The sequence below is a fragment of the Camarhynchus parvulus genome, chromosome 1A (assembly GCF_901933205.1).
Source record: "Camarhynchus parvulus chromosome 1A, STF_HiC, whole genome shotgun sequence".
NCBI classification, from domain to species: domain Eukaryota; kingdom Metazoa; phylum Chordata; class Aves; order Passeriformes; family Thraupidae; genus Camarhynchus; species Camarhynchus parvulus.
In genome coordinates, this window is record NC_044586.1 from 20,195,960 (window position 1) to 20,213,698 (window position 17,739).

General features: G+C 40.6%; 1 protein-coding gene across 5 annotated transcripts in view; it reads right to left on the reverse strand.

Annotated features, from left to right (window-relative positions):
- Positions 1–17,739, reverse strand: part of LARGE1 (LARGE xylosyl- and glucuronyltransferase 1) — a 278,856-nt gene that overhangs the window by 36,165 nt on the left and 224,952 nt on the right. For all 5 annotated transcript variants that reach the window (XR_004061190.1, XM_030960519.1, XM_030960517.1 and 2 more), the window contains 3 exons: positions 16,915–17,027; positions 15,295–15,420; positions 6,229–6,384 (listed from right to left, as the gene is read on the reverse strand). Coding sequence is in view for 4 of the 5 variants with exons in the window: in XM_030960519.1 (XP_030816379.1) it covers positions 6,229–6,384; positions 15,295–15,420; positions 16,915–17,027 (395 nt within the window). In the remaining variant the exon portion in view is untranslated. The remainder of the gene's footprint in view (positions 1–6,228; positions 6,385–15,294; positions 15,421–16,914; positions 17,028–17,739) is intronic.

Here is a 17,739-nt window from a genome sequence, read left to right on the forward strand (position 1 = left end):
ACCATAAAATTTTGTACATTTGCTATGGGTCAAATTGAGCCTTCTGTGAAACAAAGCTGTGCTAAGGACAAAGAGGATCATGCCTGAGCACACCCACCTGGCGAGGGGAATTTTGCTGCAGTGTGTGAAAACCACTAATACTCCTGCTAAATGGAAGTGATGGCTTATCCTGACTGCAAATATTCCACACAACTGAAAATGCAATTTTTAGGCATGTGGAGTATCTCAGACAGTTCTGTATATACCATGTACAGCTCCCCTTGATCTTCAGATGTCAGATTTGCTAGTACTCTTCATCTCCTTTCCCCAGACCCTTGACAAACCTTTTTGGCTGAGCTGTTCCCAGATCCTCTTACAGCACACTGTCTTGACAGGTAGGTCACCTTGCTTTTGTTGGCCCAGATTAGTCTTTGACCCATTCCTTCTTGTGTGGAAGTTTTATGGGTCTAAGTAAGTCCCAGTCCTGTGTCTCATCCCATGCTCCTTATTCAAGCAGTCTGCCAGCTCCTTATACCTACAGGCACCCAACTGTCCTCTCCTCTTCTTGGTACACTCTCTCTTTCCTTTCTGCTTTTGACCTGGATTTCATCTCTTTTGTACGTGAATCTGGATTTTTTTCTCCTCCCTACTGTCCGGTCATTGCTGAGGGCAATGGATGTCCCTCAGAGCAGAGACCAAATACAGGTTCCTGCTCTCAGCTCTACTGTCCAGTCAGAACCTGGCATGGAGGATTCAGAGGAAATAATCACAGAAAACACCACTCTTTGTCCAGGTCCCCTGCCTGCAGCATGCCCAACCCTGCTGTGTCACTGGGATATATAAAATCTGCTCAGATGTATCCATGCACACTCCTAATAAAGAGTCTCCAGAGACCTGAGCCTCCTGAAAGTCAAAGCAAATGCTACTGGCAATGTGTAAGCCATAATTTTTCTGCATTATAATTTGCCTAGTTTGTCACCAGGCTTGCAAAAGACAGCTCCTTCTCTGAGGTATGGAGTACTTTCATGAAGAGGTCATCAGACCTTTTGGTGTGGGTAAACCTCAAAGCTTTCCCCCATGTTTCATGTTAAAAAATGTGAGAAAAGAAAAAAAGGGCATAACAACATGACAAAAAAAAATCCCAGTCCATGTGCTCCTCCACTTAATAATATTATAAACAGTTGAAAGCAGTATAATGGCAACTTTCAGGCAAGTAACAGGATGCCAGCTCAGCATTTAATAACAATAACAGTTACAATAATAGAAACAACACAGCTGGGAGAGTCAGGATTTCACCTCAAAACTGCCATATACCATCTGTTATTACTAGAGAAAGACTATGACATCACAAAATAGGAACTTTAAATTGCAGTTCTACAAATGAGGCTGTACTCTTGAAATTCAGCAGGAGCAAAGGGTACTCAAAGCATCAGTCTGACTGTGAGTTCAGGGCTGTGATACTGACTTGGAAGCTTCATTTACATGCTATTATAGTCACTCAGAAATTGCTAAATTTGTTAGTTCTGTTTATACTGTGTGGTACCTTGCTAGAATCTCCCTCTTTTCTGATGGATACTATAAGTTGGCATGCACAGCCTTTTGCTCATATTAGGAATCTTTGGTTTTGCACAAAAGAAGTAACTAATTAAAAACATACTTAGTATGTAAGTACACATCTAAGCAAGTGTGTTAAGGGACAGCTGGAGTTTTTTTACACCGTTTCTTTGTATTGCTGATTTGAAAATTTGAGAAGAAAAACATACTTTTTTTTCTCCTGTGTTTCCTGAAAGTCTTCTCTAATGGGATTCTACTGTCCTTTCCTTAAATTGAGTGGACTCAGTGATACACTTCCCACTGATCTTGCCCTGGGGTTTTGGATCAGGATACAAGCTTCACTAACAGGGATCCTCCATTCAACCTTCAGATTTAATGCTTTTGCAGAAGTACATGGTGAGAAGCTGTCTGCAGGAAAGAAGTTTTATAAGAATGCTGAAAGGTTGAGTGTGTGCCTTGGTCTAAAATCAGGCTTACAGTAACTATCTCACAGAGTAACTATAGAGATTGGCTGGAAGATCCTGTTGAAATATTCTGGGCTTTACAGTAGGTCCTTTAGAATAAAATACTGGATATAAGCATTAAAAGCCAATTTAAAATATTCAAATTTGAGATTATTATATTATTATTTGAGATTGCCTTTTTGGATTTCCACATTGCATCCAAATAAGAAAGAGGGTGTGGAAATGGGGAAATGGCATGGAATGAGTAGGATAGAGTGACTAAGGACATGCTCTAAGGCCCACTCAAGTCAATGACTGTGCTTACAGGAGGGTTTGGTTCATATTCTGGATTTTCCACCCAGAATCTGCACAGAAGACAAAGGGATGACTGTAATACCAACTTGCAGAGAAGAGTCTGCTTTGCATGACCTCACTCAAGCACGTATTGAACAAGGGGGACACAGGGCACTCTAAGCACATGGCAGGCTCCTCCTCCCAGCCTGCTCCTGCCACATAGAGGTCTTGTAGGTTGACTATTTTCAAGAACAGACGAAGCACTCATGTACACATAGACATACATATATGCATTTTTACATAAACAGCTCAATTATTCTGTTCAGTGAGGGTTTTTTTTGCCTCCAGTATTTCAGTTTCTGAGCCCTATCTGTTCTATCCACTCCTTTGCAGTGCTTTGGAACCTAGTAACATTCCAGTCTGGAAAAACTGAACATCAGCATCTGATTAAATCAGAACTATGCAGTACATTATTTGAAGATGGCCTTCAGACCTCTTAAAATTCACTCTGTGGCATTATACTTTCATAGCAAACATTAGAAAAAGAAAAGTACTGGTACTTCCACATGTATATAGACATAATATATATTTAAGCATACATGTATTCGCATGCATACACAGAGGAAGGGTGAGAGAGATTGAAGTGAGATCCAATTACCTTTTAAACTAATGCCCCTTTACATCTCTCTGGCACTGTTAAAGAGTCCTTAAAAAGGGAAGATATGTAATTTAAATTCATTTTAAGGCCATCTCTGTACTGATGAGAAGTGCAAAAGGGCCTTAGAGAAACAGAATCAGCCCAGCAGTCCCCACTGCCACACTTCCTTTTCCTGTTCTACAGATATTTGCATTACAAATGGAATGCCTTAATTACAGGTTGAATTGTAAATAAAACGTCACTACAAATATTAAGCTGTAGAAAAACAGTGGCTGGTATATTGGAACAAGACCTTAAGGGTATCTTTTGACACAGCCAGACTGTGAGTGAGACTCACACCAAGCCACTACTTCTTCCACAGCAGGGCTCAGTGCATTAGTGCTCAAGTAATTCTCTCCAATTATGAACAGCAGAGATGTTCTGACATTTTTTCCACTGCTCCACAGTGCACAGAAGCACAGGCAGCTGAGGGAGCACCTTCTACCCATGTACACTGCCTAACGTAAGAAAGCCCTGTTGTGTTTGGGGGTGCCAGTCTCAATTCAGGAAAAAAAAAGGAAAAATAATAGGAAAAGATAACTTAATCAGCAATTCCTACCTCATACATACCTGACTTAACAAAAATTATAGCCTTTCATGTGACATACAAGCTTATGAATCCTAATGGAAGTCTATGAATGCATCTTAGACTGAAGGCTCACCTGGGTCAGCATCCTCTCTCCAGCTGTGAGCTGGCTGCCTAGGGAGTGTAGAAGTGAGGATTTCTCCAAACTCTAACCTAGACCTCAACTTGTGGCTCAAGGACTTCCAGCACCAAAGCTTAAAAGCTCCTGATTGATTTGCTTTCCGAGAAGAGTAACTTTTGAGGACATGTATACTTTTAGAAACATTACTTCCTGCTCAAAGCTTCATCACATTGTGACTGAAATGTTTTTGTTCTGAACCTGCTACTTGCTGTTTCCACTTCATGCCCCCTAATTCTTATACAGGGAGAAATGACAGTGCTTTCCTCCTCACCTCACAAGATGCTGTTCTTCTGAAGATAATCCTGCAATAGATCACAGGAATGTGCTGTATTTAACAGCACACCTGTGACACTGTATATGCTACAGCAGATAGAGCAAGAGTTGTTTCCAAGATAATCCTGTTCTTAGGGTCTCATAACTTCAAAGCTGAAACTTGCTTGCTATGTTCTACAATAAAATAACATAGTCAAATCTAGAGGGGAGTTTATATTAAGGGCAACTAATACAAATGTCTTCTAAGTGACTACTCTGAAGTCTTCTGAAGTTGGATTTTTTCCTACTTCATACTGCTTTGATAGAAGGCTGTTAACTTTTTGGTGCCTCTTGGCGAATTAGGAATCACATATTTTTGTATGCCTAGCTTGTTCTTTTCCAGTATCTTTTTTTTAATATATATATATATATATGATTTATAAATGGAGGAATGAGTTACACTTCTTTTTCAGACACAAGCCATACCATATACCATATTGCATTCTACTTGTCTTGAATAAGAAACAGGCTTGAACAGTTAGTCATTTCCAGTGTCTGTCAACCAGATACAAGCTCAGTAAAATGTGCTGTTTTAAACTTTAGGGACTGCCATTTACAGCAAGAACTTGCATTTGCTCTGCACTACTCCCAAGGAACTTGTTGTCTGAATAAATCTGTTTATAAAGGATTTACAGAGCTCTGGAAAATACAGCAAGAAGTCTGTGACTGCATTCATGCTCTTTGAACCCACACAACATTGTGTATTCAGTACAATTTTAAGCTGCATTCTCACAGTGTTATAAAGGTGTGTATTGTTGTCTTTCTTTTAATGTCTCAGTCAGCTTTTCTCTTCCTATTCTACCCTCTACTCTGTCTCGTGTATCTTGATGTCTCCAAGGGCGAGGCTCTTAGTGGTCTTTTATCACATTGAGTCCACTTGATTGTCTAAAAGGCTCCTGCAGAGGATTTTCTTCCTCCATGTGCTTCTGCTCTGCTGGTGCACCTGTCCTCCCTCTCTCTCATTCTCTCTTGCTCTTCCTCACCTCCTCGTCTCTCCCAGTTAAGCCCCACTCCTTTCAGAAGACAATGAGATGGTAAAATAAAGTGTCTGGGAAGCTGTGCCTTGGGTTAAAATACATCTATCCAATCTCTTAGTGCTGTATCTAAAAATATAGGAATGGCATCTCCTGTGGTCATTTTATTCACAGGCTAAATGGAAACACTTAATGATATTGATGATGATATTGACTGTCAGTGATGATATTGACTGTCAATTACTTCTTAATTGCTAATGTGTACATGATACTGGCTTTGCGTAATTGATTTTTATGGAGACAACGTTGCATATTTTGGAAATATTTTTTTCCTGAATAAACTGTTACAGATTCCTTTTTATTTCCTTTCAGATTATGTAGGCAAAATTGGTACTTGGTCTACAAATCTCCAGAAACCATATTATACACAAGGAGTTCATATACATCCAGGTATAAACATTTCAGTTAATAGTTTTTTACTTTGGAATTATATGTACTAATGCACAGGCATACACATACACATACATCTGTGGGTAAACATCCTTGATTTCAATCATTTTCAAAAGATTTGCTTAGTCTGAAAGGTTCTGATTGCAGATTTTATGCAGACACACATAAATACTGCTTTGATTGGTTAAGGGATATAAAAAACCTGCAGTCTCACAGCCTTGTGTACCTTGAAGTCTTTGCTCATTCTGCAGCCTGCAGCACAGCAAAAATTCACAGACCTAAATACCAGTAGTTTTGGTATTTTCCTTTTTCTTCATTATTTGTGCATTAGTATCTACCAGATAAAACTGACATCACTGTATATTGAACGAATACACAGCAAGAAACAAGACCTCCTGGAAAGTTATAGGACTGCCATACTGAATCCAAAACAGAGCCCTGGCTACTAAGGAAAAAATTAACTCTATCCCAGATGAAATCACGACAAGATTTAAGGGTGAGATTGCCTAATGGAATAAGAGCCCAAATCCTCATTTTCAGCTTGTGATGTTGGGGATTTTAAAAGGGCAAAGGAGACAAAAAAAGTAGCAAACCCCAGGGTAAAGATGGGATTAATACAATGGTTTTACAGGTGAGGAACTCAGGCACAGAGAGATTAATGATTTGCACAGTGTCTCTCTGGGAATCTGAGCATTGCCTTTAATTCTCCTGAGTTCCACTGCCCTGCACTACCTCCACAACCAATTCTGAGTCTGCAGAAATCCGGTGCCTTGTCTGAACCACCCTTTGTATCACCAAGCCTTAGACATCCCACTTACATTCTCACTGTTAACATCTGCTTCACTGGGGCAGCCAAAGAGTTCCCGTCTCAGCAAATTCCCATCATATTCCAGGAATGTCAGGTACAGGTTGCGGAAAAACTCCACATGCTTGTTTTTCACTCGCAGCTTCTTCGGTGAGTTCCAGTGAATCACCTCAGAGGGAAAAAAGAGAAAAGATATCCTGCTGTTAGAATACAGATTTGCTTTATCTGCTCTTTTTATGCGTGTTCAGTGTGCTGCCCTCTTAAAAACAGAAGAAAAAAAAAACCCAAACTACCCAGACTATCTTCTGTCTTTTTATAGGGAAGGCTTTGCTGTGCCTTCCACAAGTAACTGTACACTCTGGAGGTGGTGTGCTTGGAAACTCTTCCATGGTATCACCTGCACATTCTCAACATACTTTATGTTGAGAACAGCACCTTGTAAGTGCTTCCACAACTCTAATCATGGAGCTGATCATTTATGGACTCTGCTGAAGAAGATGGAAGGACAAGGGACACAGTGATGTAGGTATTAAACATCAATCTCAGATTTCCACATGACTGTTTCTGCTAATGAAACTGATTCCCTGTTTCAGGCCAGGAAGCCTCTTTCCAGGCTAGATTTTGAGAAGAAGCAGCTTGAAATTAATTCCCATACCAATTTAAATAGCTCAAAAAGGACTGAATTTAATCTAACTTCCTTTTTGCCATTGCTTAATTTAAACAAGACTGATCTCTGTTGGATTAACACAACACAGCAATGCAGTACAACTTCTCACCCTCTGAGTTCCACTTTCTAGCAGATATTTATCCTCTGCTAATGGGAGATGACTGTGGCCTAGACATAAACTCGACTGCTGGCATAAAGGGCTTGATCCTCATTTGCATTGAGGCAACTTTGCACTGCTGCCAGTGTGAACGGGAATGAGACCCTAAGGAAAAACCAAGAGGGAGTTGATAGTGGCTTGCAGGAATGATTTCATTTTACAGAGGCTATATTTTAGACATAAGAAAGAAATCACCAAATGCTTTGTATTCAGTTTTATTCCTGTGACTTCTAAAGAGGTTAAAAACAAGAGTCCCCCTTGGGAACGTTTCCAAGCTTGAAGTTCTGGAAGTTCTCTTAATCCATTAAGTTAATTGTGTGAAGACACCATGTCACTCACACACAGCACAGAGCTACAGCACCATGGTCAGCTTTGTTCTGAACATCACAGCTCAGGGAGGGACACACCCAGCTGAAGCCCTGCACACAGAGCAGGAGCAGCCTGGAGAAGATGAATGCAGCTCCCTTGGTGTCAGCAACACAGCTCCACAGGAACAGGGAGTTCTCTGAAACCATGGTATTTGTTGCCCAGTGAGCGGACTGGATGAGGAAAGAACAGGACACAGCCTGAATTCTGCCTAGACTTCAACAAACAATGGGTCACTCCACTGAGTATTTATACTGCCACAAAAGCTATGGCACTCTATTCTACCTACCCAAAACCCACAAAATACCTCCTGATAAGAAAAGCTTTATCCATTACTGCTTGGATTTCACTGCTAAGCCTACTAGGATGTCAGAAAACCATACAAGCTCTTGAAGAAAAGCATCTGTAGGGAAAGAAGATAATTTCAGATACTGGCAAATTGTTTTTCCCAGTTATAGGAGCGCCTTAAATAAAGATTATGATGCATCCACACACTGCATGAATTTGGGAAATTATTTGGACCAACTTACTTGGTGCAGATGTTTGTCCCAGGAATGCTACATTCTTTGCTGGTTTTACATTTGTCCAGATGTTCAGAAGCATAGCATAACGGTGCAGAAACATGTTGCTGCATCATGTGGTGAAAATATAGGCCACCACATAAATTAAAAGAGTTTTGGGTAAGTAAGGGCATAAACTTAAGATAACAGATTTTTCCCACTGAAAAATGGATCATCAAAATCTCCTTTCTTAGAAAAGAAGTTGACATATTTCCTCCATTGTAACTGCAGCAAAAGGTATTAACACTTGAAAAAAATCTCAGCAACTGAATCCTACCTCAGGGAAATGGGCACATGTAACAGAAACACAGGGCTGAAGGAACCTAAAGAGCTATTTAACAGTTTTACAGGGTACCAGCATGCATTTTTACAAGCAGGCATAGAATGGAAACTGTCTGCTGGTAACTTGTACTTATTTAAGAGTGGATCAAAGAAAGCTAAGAATCTGGCAAATGGAACAAAAATGCTCACTAGAAAAACCTTTCGTGTGCTTTCCATACTGCTCCTACTCTTCATGTGTTTCCTTTTGGATACTCACAAGCATCCTAATGCTGCTGAGCACTCTGAGCACCCAGAGATCTGGGACCATGAACACAGACATGGCTAATGATGATAACCTTAGAAACTGTCACAGGACAGGCTCCTAGGTACTGCAGGAAATTCCCATCAACACACACAGTGTCACATCACAGCCAGGCCTTTACTGATGCCTCTACCCAGTTGTGTGGGAGATGATTTCAAACCCAGACAACTGCAGTTGTCAGTGCAGAGGCTCTTTGCTGCCGTGCTTCAGGATCTGTTGTGTGTGTAAGCTGGCAAGTGTCAAGAGCTTAGCTGGTGGCTCAGATCTGATCCGATTTGAAACGTGTCAGGGTGCTGCATGTACACTGATGTCAGGGGCCTGGAGTGAACTGCACACAGCTGAATGGAGCCAATGACTATCTAAACAAGCTGATTTTTTAATCAAAAAGGACAGCACATGCCAATGTGTGCTAAAATGATGTGCTAAAGAACATAAAGGAACTAACTATGCAACCATCTGGATGACCTGAGGTAGAAAAACCACAAAACAGGTCTAGCAAAAAAGCAGGCTGCTTTTCAAATGTAACACAATTAGATAAATAGTATGTGATATACCAAAGCATAAAAAAGAACAGCAAGTTACAAAAAGCATCAAGACTTTTCACCCTGATATACAACACTGCATCCAAAGACCATATTTTTTATGTCAGCCCACAAACTCACATTCAGTTCTGTCTGTCTGCTATGGTCTATTGCACCATCAGCTACAGCAGAATTTGTGCAGGCCAAGACACTCTTGTAGAGACTGTCATGGGCATCAGTGAGGCACACAATAAAGATCGCACAGGTAAAGCTATGGCCACTGCGTTAGAGATTTTATTGTGCACAACAGCAAATTGATTGGAGAAATAAAAAAGTTCAGTTGGCAAGAGACTACAGGGAAATCAGAAGGAAAAAAACCAAACACTTTGTTTGAAGACAGTAATCTCCACATTAAAAAGAGAAAGTGAATCTAGAAACTGAAAATCTCATTACTCCAACATCCCTGTTCCAAGGCTGAATAGCACCATAATACCGTGTTTATTTCTTCTTCTAGTTTCTAAGTTATTTCAAAACTCTGCTGGCTTACAGAGGAAGTTCCAGCTAGAAATATAAAATTCCACTGCCATTATCTGGGTAGACACCTCAGGAAAATTGCTAGCCTTCAGGCTGACCTACAGAGCCTTCCCACTCTTGATCGCAGCCTCCTGAGGACTATGAGAAAATAAACTTCCTTAATCTTCATTTAGTAATTTAAGTACTGAAAGATCAGAACTTAAAATTCCACATCTATTTAACACTTGGTTAGTTGTCATTAAGCAATTTGGCGCTATCCACATTTCTGTTAATATCACCCTAGTTAATCAGCAACCATTACCACTCCCTGATTACACACAGCCAGCTTCCTGGAACACTTCCATACGTTTGTGGCCTAAAACAGGCTAACTGCACCCATAGTTCCCATTTATTCCCCAGGTTCTGACCCAAGGAACTCAGGGAATGACACAGTGGGAGCCTCATGGACTGGCAGTGGGATGTGAGATGGGAGGGAAGAGAGGATGTTATATGCTGGGAGAGTCTAGGAAGGCTCTAAAACAGTTATCTGGATGGAAACACACTGAAAACAAAAATCCCCGCAAACCTCCTTACATAACCATCTGCATTTAATCTCTGGGAAGATTAAATATTTCAAACATGATGTTCAAACCATAAAACAATAAGCATGAACACATTATTTCTATAGGTACCTTTAACTATTTTTTTCCCTGAAGCATTTTCTCTCTCAAAAATAAGTATTTAGCCAAATGTTTCCTTAACCACAATCTCTTCCATTTTTTTCACCCAAAGATGTATCTTGATAATTTCTTGCTCTGCTTCAGCCCTTCCAGAATCAAAGAGCAAAGGATATCCTGTATAATTATATACCTGCTTTCCAGGCTAAAGGGTAAGAAATAAGAATAAATTAAGCTTAAATTTAAGCTTAAAGAAGTTTCATTTTGCAAGGCACTGAGCAGATATCCTTAATTAAGCCCATGAGCACTTCACAATTTAGGTAAACAAGTGGTATTTTGTAAACAGGAAGCTTTTCTGCTAAAAGACTGGACTCCTTGGTTAGGCAACCAGACCCTTCTCACTGAATCAATAGGAGTTAAACATTTGGCAAATCTGCAGAGTAAAGCCACCTATATATGTCACTTTAATGCCATCTCAGTAGGCTTTTTTAGAAGTTTAAATATGCCCCAAACCACACTGCAAATATGCACCACATGTATAACTTATGCCATGATTAGAAATGTCTGGAAACTTTATTTTTTAAACTGTTTTTTATCAGAAATGAATGGTTTAATAAAAGAACCAATTTCCTCAGAAAGGTTCATATACTTCATAAGAATGCCATCACAGAGATTTTAATGTAACATTCTAAACCACCTAAGTGAAAGAGTCTCGAGTTGGAGTAGCCAACAACCCTAATTTGGATGTGGGACTCAAATCCCTGACCTGCCTAATTTGGTGCCCATGGTCCCAGGGATTACTTTATTCCCCTGTTCACTGCCTCTGCGGTATGGCACTAAGCTGACAGACTGCCCCTGCCTTGTGCTTTTCAAAGGTCGTTACTTGTCCTCTGAAGGATTCTTCAACTTCTTTTCCTTCAGCTCCTGTGCCAGTGTTTAATGAGAGGCCTCCTGCCTGTGAGAACACCCCTATAAACCCGTGGTGCTTCCTGTGTGGCAGGACAGAAACATCTGACTGGCTCCAATGCTCACTCAAAGGAGGGGTGTTGTTTAACCCTCCTGAGCCCTCACTCCTCTAACTGCAGCTCTTCCTTCGTTGGCGTTAAATGTGCAAGGCTGCAGAATGCCAGAAGTGCTGCAGATTAGAGCAGAAGTGCTTGGACAGCATGGGGCAGCTCAGGGACTGGAACACAGAGAGGTGAAACGGGTCATGTCTGAGGCAGAGCTGAAATGATGTATTACAGTTATGGAAAAGAAGCTGTTTAAACTTCTGTAAGCAATATCACAAAGTCATCCCAGTGTGGAGGACATTCCCAGGGAGGACACAGTGAATCACAGAACACAAGTTCCCAATGAGGAATTTATGAGATTCATTATTTATCAATCTGCTGATTTAGTATCAGCTGTATTCAAAACAGTTTGAAAAGCCATCAATAGGTTGTAAAGCATTTTTCCATGTTAGAGAGTGTGTAAATTCTAATAATTTGATACATTCCCATTGAAGAGTCCAGCATCTGATTTCTGTGATTGTGAATTACCAGATTGTCTGCATGTAAATAGCATCTGTATCCTTGACAACCAGACTTTATGACTGACTCATTCAGTGAGGTCATGATTCATTGTCAGAGGTATCAAAATTCAGTACCTTCTTTCACAGTCCTTTTCCTGCCATTAGGTTTGTGCCAAATCATAGTAACTGAGATTTCCTTACAGACTGGAACAAAGTACTGACCAAGAAGCAAGCAAATGCAGGGACTAATCCAGCAAAAGCAATACATAAATGAACCTCAGATTCAGACCAATCCCCCAGGAAAAGAAAAAAAAAAAACCAGTAAAATGGATAGAGATGCAATTTAACGTGGTCTAAAAAGAGAAAAAGGTGATCAGAATCCACTTCAGGCAATATGAAATATTCAACTGTTCCCTAAGCCTTGCATAAATGTGAAGAAAGCAGCAAAGAAGTGTCCGAACACACATGCACAAAGAGATCCCTGAACAGCCCTGGCAGTCCAAGCTTACTTGACACAATTCTGTGTATAAGAGACGACAAATCCTCAACTCCCATGGACTTTGAGGCCAGATGGAATCAAATCAGCACCTTTTCAGTCTGACAGGAGGAATGCACTCTGTTTTGGCTGAGGAATCCTTGACTGGGTCAGCTTTACCTTTTGAATTTAAATCTCTCCATTCACTTCCTTCTTTATCCCCCAGTGCAAACTTCAAAATCTGTCTTTCTTTCCCTCTTACCCTCAAGGTTTGTTTTACCTTGTTTCTCATTGCAGTCTCACCATGCAATAAAGACTGTGCCAAATCTGTTGTGTTGTACCATTTATATTAAATGCCATGGAACTGATTAACTTGGGTGATTTTAAGAGTGAAATTTTTAACTTGGGGTAATGACATTTGTTAATTTTTGTGAGACTCATATACCTAACCAGCTGGTTTCTTTACAGAACTAGAATTTTGATTATTTTCATAATGCAAATTCACAACTTTAATTGGTCTATGCCTTTTTTTTTTTTATTAATTGTATGAAGAATTTTAAACAGTGCTGCCTGAGGGTCAGTTCTTTAACTGCTCAATATGGGAAAAGTTTTATTGAAACCATGGGGTTTTATGTGCACTAGATAAGGCTCTGACCTCTCTTTCAAGGCAAAGAATTTCAGCCCTAATTTAGTATGTAGGAGATAATTTTAGTAGTGTGAATAACTCCAGTTTAGCTGAAAAAATTGCTTATGTGTCTGCACCCCTTGTTGAGTTAAAATACTTCAGGCCAGAAAATCAGTGGAGAGTATTGCATATCTTAGACTTTACTGCCTATACTGTAATGGAACTGAAAGTGTGATACAATATGCAGCAACAATGACCAAGCCTGACTTACAGCTGTAGAGATAAATTTGTTAATTGACAAGAAAGAAAGGATTTAATTTGTTTTTTAAATACTGTCAAATGCTTACTTGTAGGTGTTACATATGAGTTAGATGTCCCACACCTGAAGCAGATGAGTTAACACAGTCACTGGACTCAGAAGGTCAGACATCTGCTCTGAGGTGAGCTCCAGCCTCCAAATCCACTCATAAAGATGACACTTTGGCTGCCTAAATCCAGATGTACAGCAAGGTGTACATCTCAATCCCTGAAAGCACCTTACAGTTTCCTGCCTGCCCATCAGCTGCCTTGTCAAGAGGACATCTCCTGTAGGACTGTGTTTTATCTGCCGCTCCTATATGGATACTGCAGAGTCCCTATGGTGACTCAAACCATGTTTAGGCAATGGAACCAAACCCTTGATCCTTGTTACCAGCTTCAGTATCTTTTTCTCATGTAAATGGCTGTGTCTTTACCTTGTGCTGAGTCCAATCTGAGTGTCTCAGTAACATAAATTAATCTCAGCATCTAATTCACAGCAAAATACTGTGATATGTCACAGGTGGGAGGTGTATTTTTCTGAAGTACATCTTTTAGGAAACATTTTCCCTGTTACACATCTTTCTTTTTGTTTCAGGCCCTGCAATCACTGTCAAACATGATTCTCAACATGAATGCAGTACTAAAATCTCTATCAGTACTTTGTTTCAAGGCATAAAACCATGATGCTTTTAAAGTGCCTGTGTTGATCCTGCCCTACAAACAGGTATTATAAACCATTTAGTGACTAGTGTACTGACAGTACGGTGATTTAAAAGCTGTCCTCTATGGATCACACCTGAAAAGACACTTGTGAATAATTTATATATGAAATTCAATCAGTGATGGCCAGTTTTGACAGATCATTTAACCCATGTAGAACTTTTGTCTCTTGGAAGCACATCTTTTGCAAGTGTGTTGAGAGTGATTGATTTTCTATACTCATCCTACATCTGGTGTTCATATTGAACACTCCTGCTGTTACTCTACAAATTGCTACAAAGGAAAACTTTGTTAGATTTAGGATATATGCTGTACAAAGAGGGTGGCCAAACTCTGGAACATGGGGCCAGGGAGCATGTGAAACCTCAGTGTTTGGAGACTCGACACTCATCTGTACAAGGTGCTGAGGTCTATCTATATGGGCCCTGCATTAAGTGGGGTTTGGATAGTCTCCAGAGAGCCCTTGCAACCTCTTCCATAGTTTTGTGCCTTTGGTTTTTTTTAAACCTCATTTGCATTCTCAAAACTTAAGTCCAAATATGCAAACTTTAACTGAATTCTAAAATCAGTCACTGAAAACTACCTAATATTTACTATGTTCTGATGCCACTAGTCCACTCTGATGGAATCTACTGCTGCACAATCTTACTCTACACCTGGACAAAGCTCAATCAAGCTTCAGTTCTGAACTCTGCATGCTACATTTGAATCTCTGAGTTCAGTCTTTCAAAATGGCCAGGGCACAATTGATGTTCACTTACCCATATATATTAAAATTCATCCTGCTTTTATACTCTACTTGTTAATAGTGAAAAATGTGCTAATAAACTCACACTATAGCTTCATTTAATTAAATTAATAGGTTTTCAATCAGTCTTCTTTTTTTCAGGATAAAACATGGAAAAATGAGTGGCAACATGACTGGGTAAAGTGTGTGCAAAGACTAAATATGAAGTGAGCAAGGTCTTTACATTTCTCCTAATCCATTTCTAGCTATGGTCTGCCCAATCTTCTCTGAATTTCACTCTATTAAATGATGTTCAGTAAAGAGTTTCAAGCTTGTCCAGTACAAAAAGGAAAGGTTTTGTATTCTTTGTCTAGGAGGATCTAAGACCTGGGAAAGCAGTAAGAATTCACTAGTAAGCTGCACTGGCACAGGTGACAGGTGCAAAATGTAAGAAGGCAAAGCACTTCTTTAACACCTTGCCAAACCCCAAAGCAGCATCTATATTTGAATTTTCTAATAGTAGTCAGAATGCACAAAACCAAAATCACACTTCCTTTTCCCGTTTGGGTGTCTATATAAACAGTATGTGCTAGTTTCCGCCCTACTTAAGGCAGTTCATCTTTCTCTGGCAGCAGTCCTTCATTCTCTGTCCCAAAGGTCACCTCCTGTGCAACATACCTTCAGGTCAGACACATCTCTGTAGCATTGCTCAGAACGGGTGTGATCAGAAAGCTGCACATTCCAGAAACATGGGAGCTGGTAGACAAGGAAGGGATTTTGTTTGATGACTGCATTGAAGATATCCTAGGAGAAAAAAAACAGATAAACATTTGGGTATGTTGTTTCTACTGTGTGAGGTGATCCCAACTCCCCCCCGCCCCCAGCTGACTCTCCTTCTCCCCCTCACAGGCAGAAATTCCAATAGTGATGAAAGGTGAAGTCTGTAAACCTTTCTCCATAATTCTGTTGCCTTGGAGGGTGCTGTTAATCTAAGGGATGATATATAGATCCAGACAAGAGGAACAAGCTCTCCTGACACACAGAGCTAAGGCACTCCAGCAAAGTTTTCTAACATTCATCTTGTACTGCTGGCATGAGGTGTGGTTCCTGTTCTAGTCACCAGGGAGAGTAACAGGCAGTAAAAGACACAGTGCCTGCTGGCACTGAATACGGCACCACTTTTTAACAAAGGGCAGGATAGTGAATCTGGCAGCTATGCTGCTTCAAGGTGAATTACTAGACATGACTTTAGGTAGAACTTTATTGCTGCAACAAGTACCACAGGTACTTTATGGAGAAGGCATGTAGGACAGGTTGCAGAGCAGCCTACACCATGAGGGAGAGAAAGTTTTGCCATCAGCAGTCATTCCATTGGAGAAGTAAGTTAAAAGCACAATTTGAGGATAAGGTATTAGGGGAAGACTCAAGCAGCCCTCCTCTGCTCTTCAAAATTCTGACCCATGCAGGTATTAGACAGTAACTCAGGACCTGACTGAAAACACAGTGAAGTTGCAAGAATCTTTTAAATGAACCTCAGGATCACCCTGCAAAGATGCTGCACAGAGTGCACATCTCCATGAGCATGCTTCCTTTGTGGTGACTGGTCAGCAGCCAGAGGTAGCTCAGAAGGAGAACAAATATGTAAATATGATGCTGTATTGAGTTAACATGTTCAAGCTGTTGAGCAAGAATTACTGGTTCAGGTCTAGTATTACATTCTGTTTCTGGGTCTAAATTGAGAGCTGGCAAGAAGCACAAATTGAAAAACTGTATTTCTGTGTTCAGGCACAGTTTCTTCTCTAGGCCTCAGCTTCCTTTCTGTGGCAGGGAGACAGCAACACTTTTGTCTTTACAGGGCTGTTGTGGCAAAGAGAACATTAAAAGACATCTGGGACTCATCTGCCAGAAACAGTAAAGAAAGCTCAGGAGACTCTTAAAACTAAAATCTGATTAGACAATAACCAGTGGGAAAAGACACAGTTTATTTGGACTTCTGGTGCCTGGAGAGTTCTTGTTAAAGAAGGGAGGACAGAAAATGAAAGCTTGAAAACCCCTTTTGTCCCTCTTATGAATCATCTCAGCAGAGGAGGTAAAAATGTCAGTGTAGTAAGAGGAACCAAACCTTGTGACTAAATCTCCATTCTCTTCCACATTTTGCCCAGAATGATTCAACAGATGGTGACTACAGGCACAACAGCTTTCCCTTGCCTTTTCCCACATCTCATCCCCTCTCCCTTTCTTTCCTTCCTCAACCCATGGCTCAGTGGCTGTGCCTCAGTCCTGCAGTGTCCCACTCACCTGGTCAGCCAGTGAAGTGGACAGCATGCTCATCAGCTCCCGCTCTGCCGTCAGTCTCCACATCTGCTCCCACTTCATCTTCCGCAATTTATCGAGGAGCAGCAAGATCACCCCTGAAGAGAAACACGGGGCAGAGATAAAGATGATGTCACGTGCCACCCAAGGCCCACCCTGCCCATGTACTGATTCAGCAGCTAAAACACAACATAAAGTTATCTGACACACCTGATTGCAACACTTGAAACTTTTCTGAGGAACAAATTATCAATGCTGGTTACAACCTAGACCTTGACAGGGTCCACCATTGAGGCACCAAGTGTGCACAGAACAGGATCCTCAAACTGGAATTTTTAAGTCGGAATAAAGATACCTCAACATTCATTGTATTCCTCAGTTGCTTTTTGGCAGGCCAAAATTCTTAGTGTACAAGAAGGGAGAACAGCAGAAACAATGAAGCTGGATTGAAACACCAGCAAAACCTTTCCTAAAGTGTCTTAGAAAAATCTGCTTGAAAAATGAATTGGGAAAGGCTCAGATAAGTGTGCTGTCATGGGGAATGAATGCAGACTGAAGGACCACAAAGAAGGAGTACTGATAAACAGCACGCTGACAGAAACCACCTAGTAAAATCAATGATGGGTTCTGTGTTGTTTCATATCTTCATTAGTGGAGGGAGGAAGTAAACAGAACAGTAATGACATCTGCAAATGACATTTAACAAGAGGCCTTACAAAAAAATACCACGGCAACTGTAGAGAACCATAGCAGCTACACAGAAGAATACAAAATGACAAAAAGCAGGCACAGGGAAAAGCTGCCTCAGGG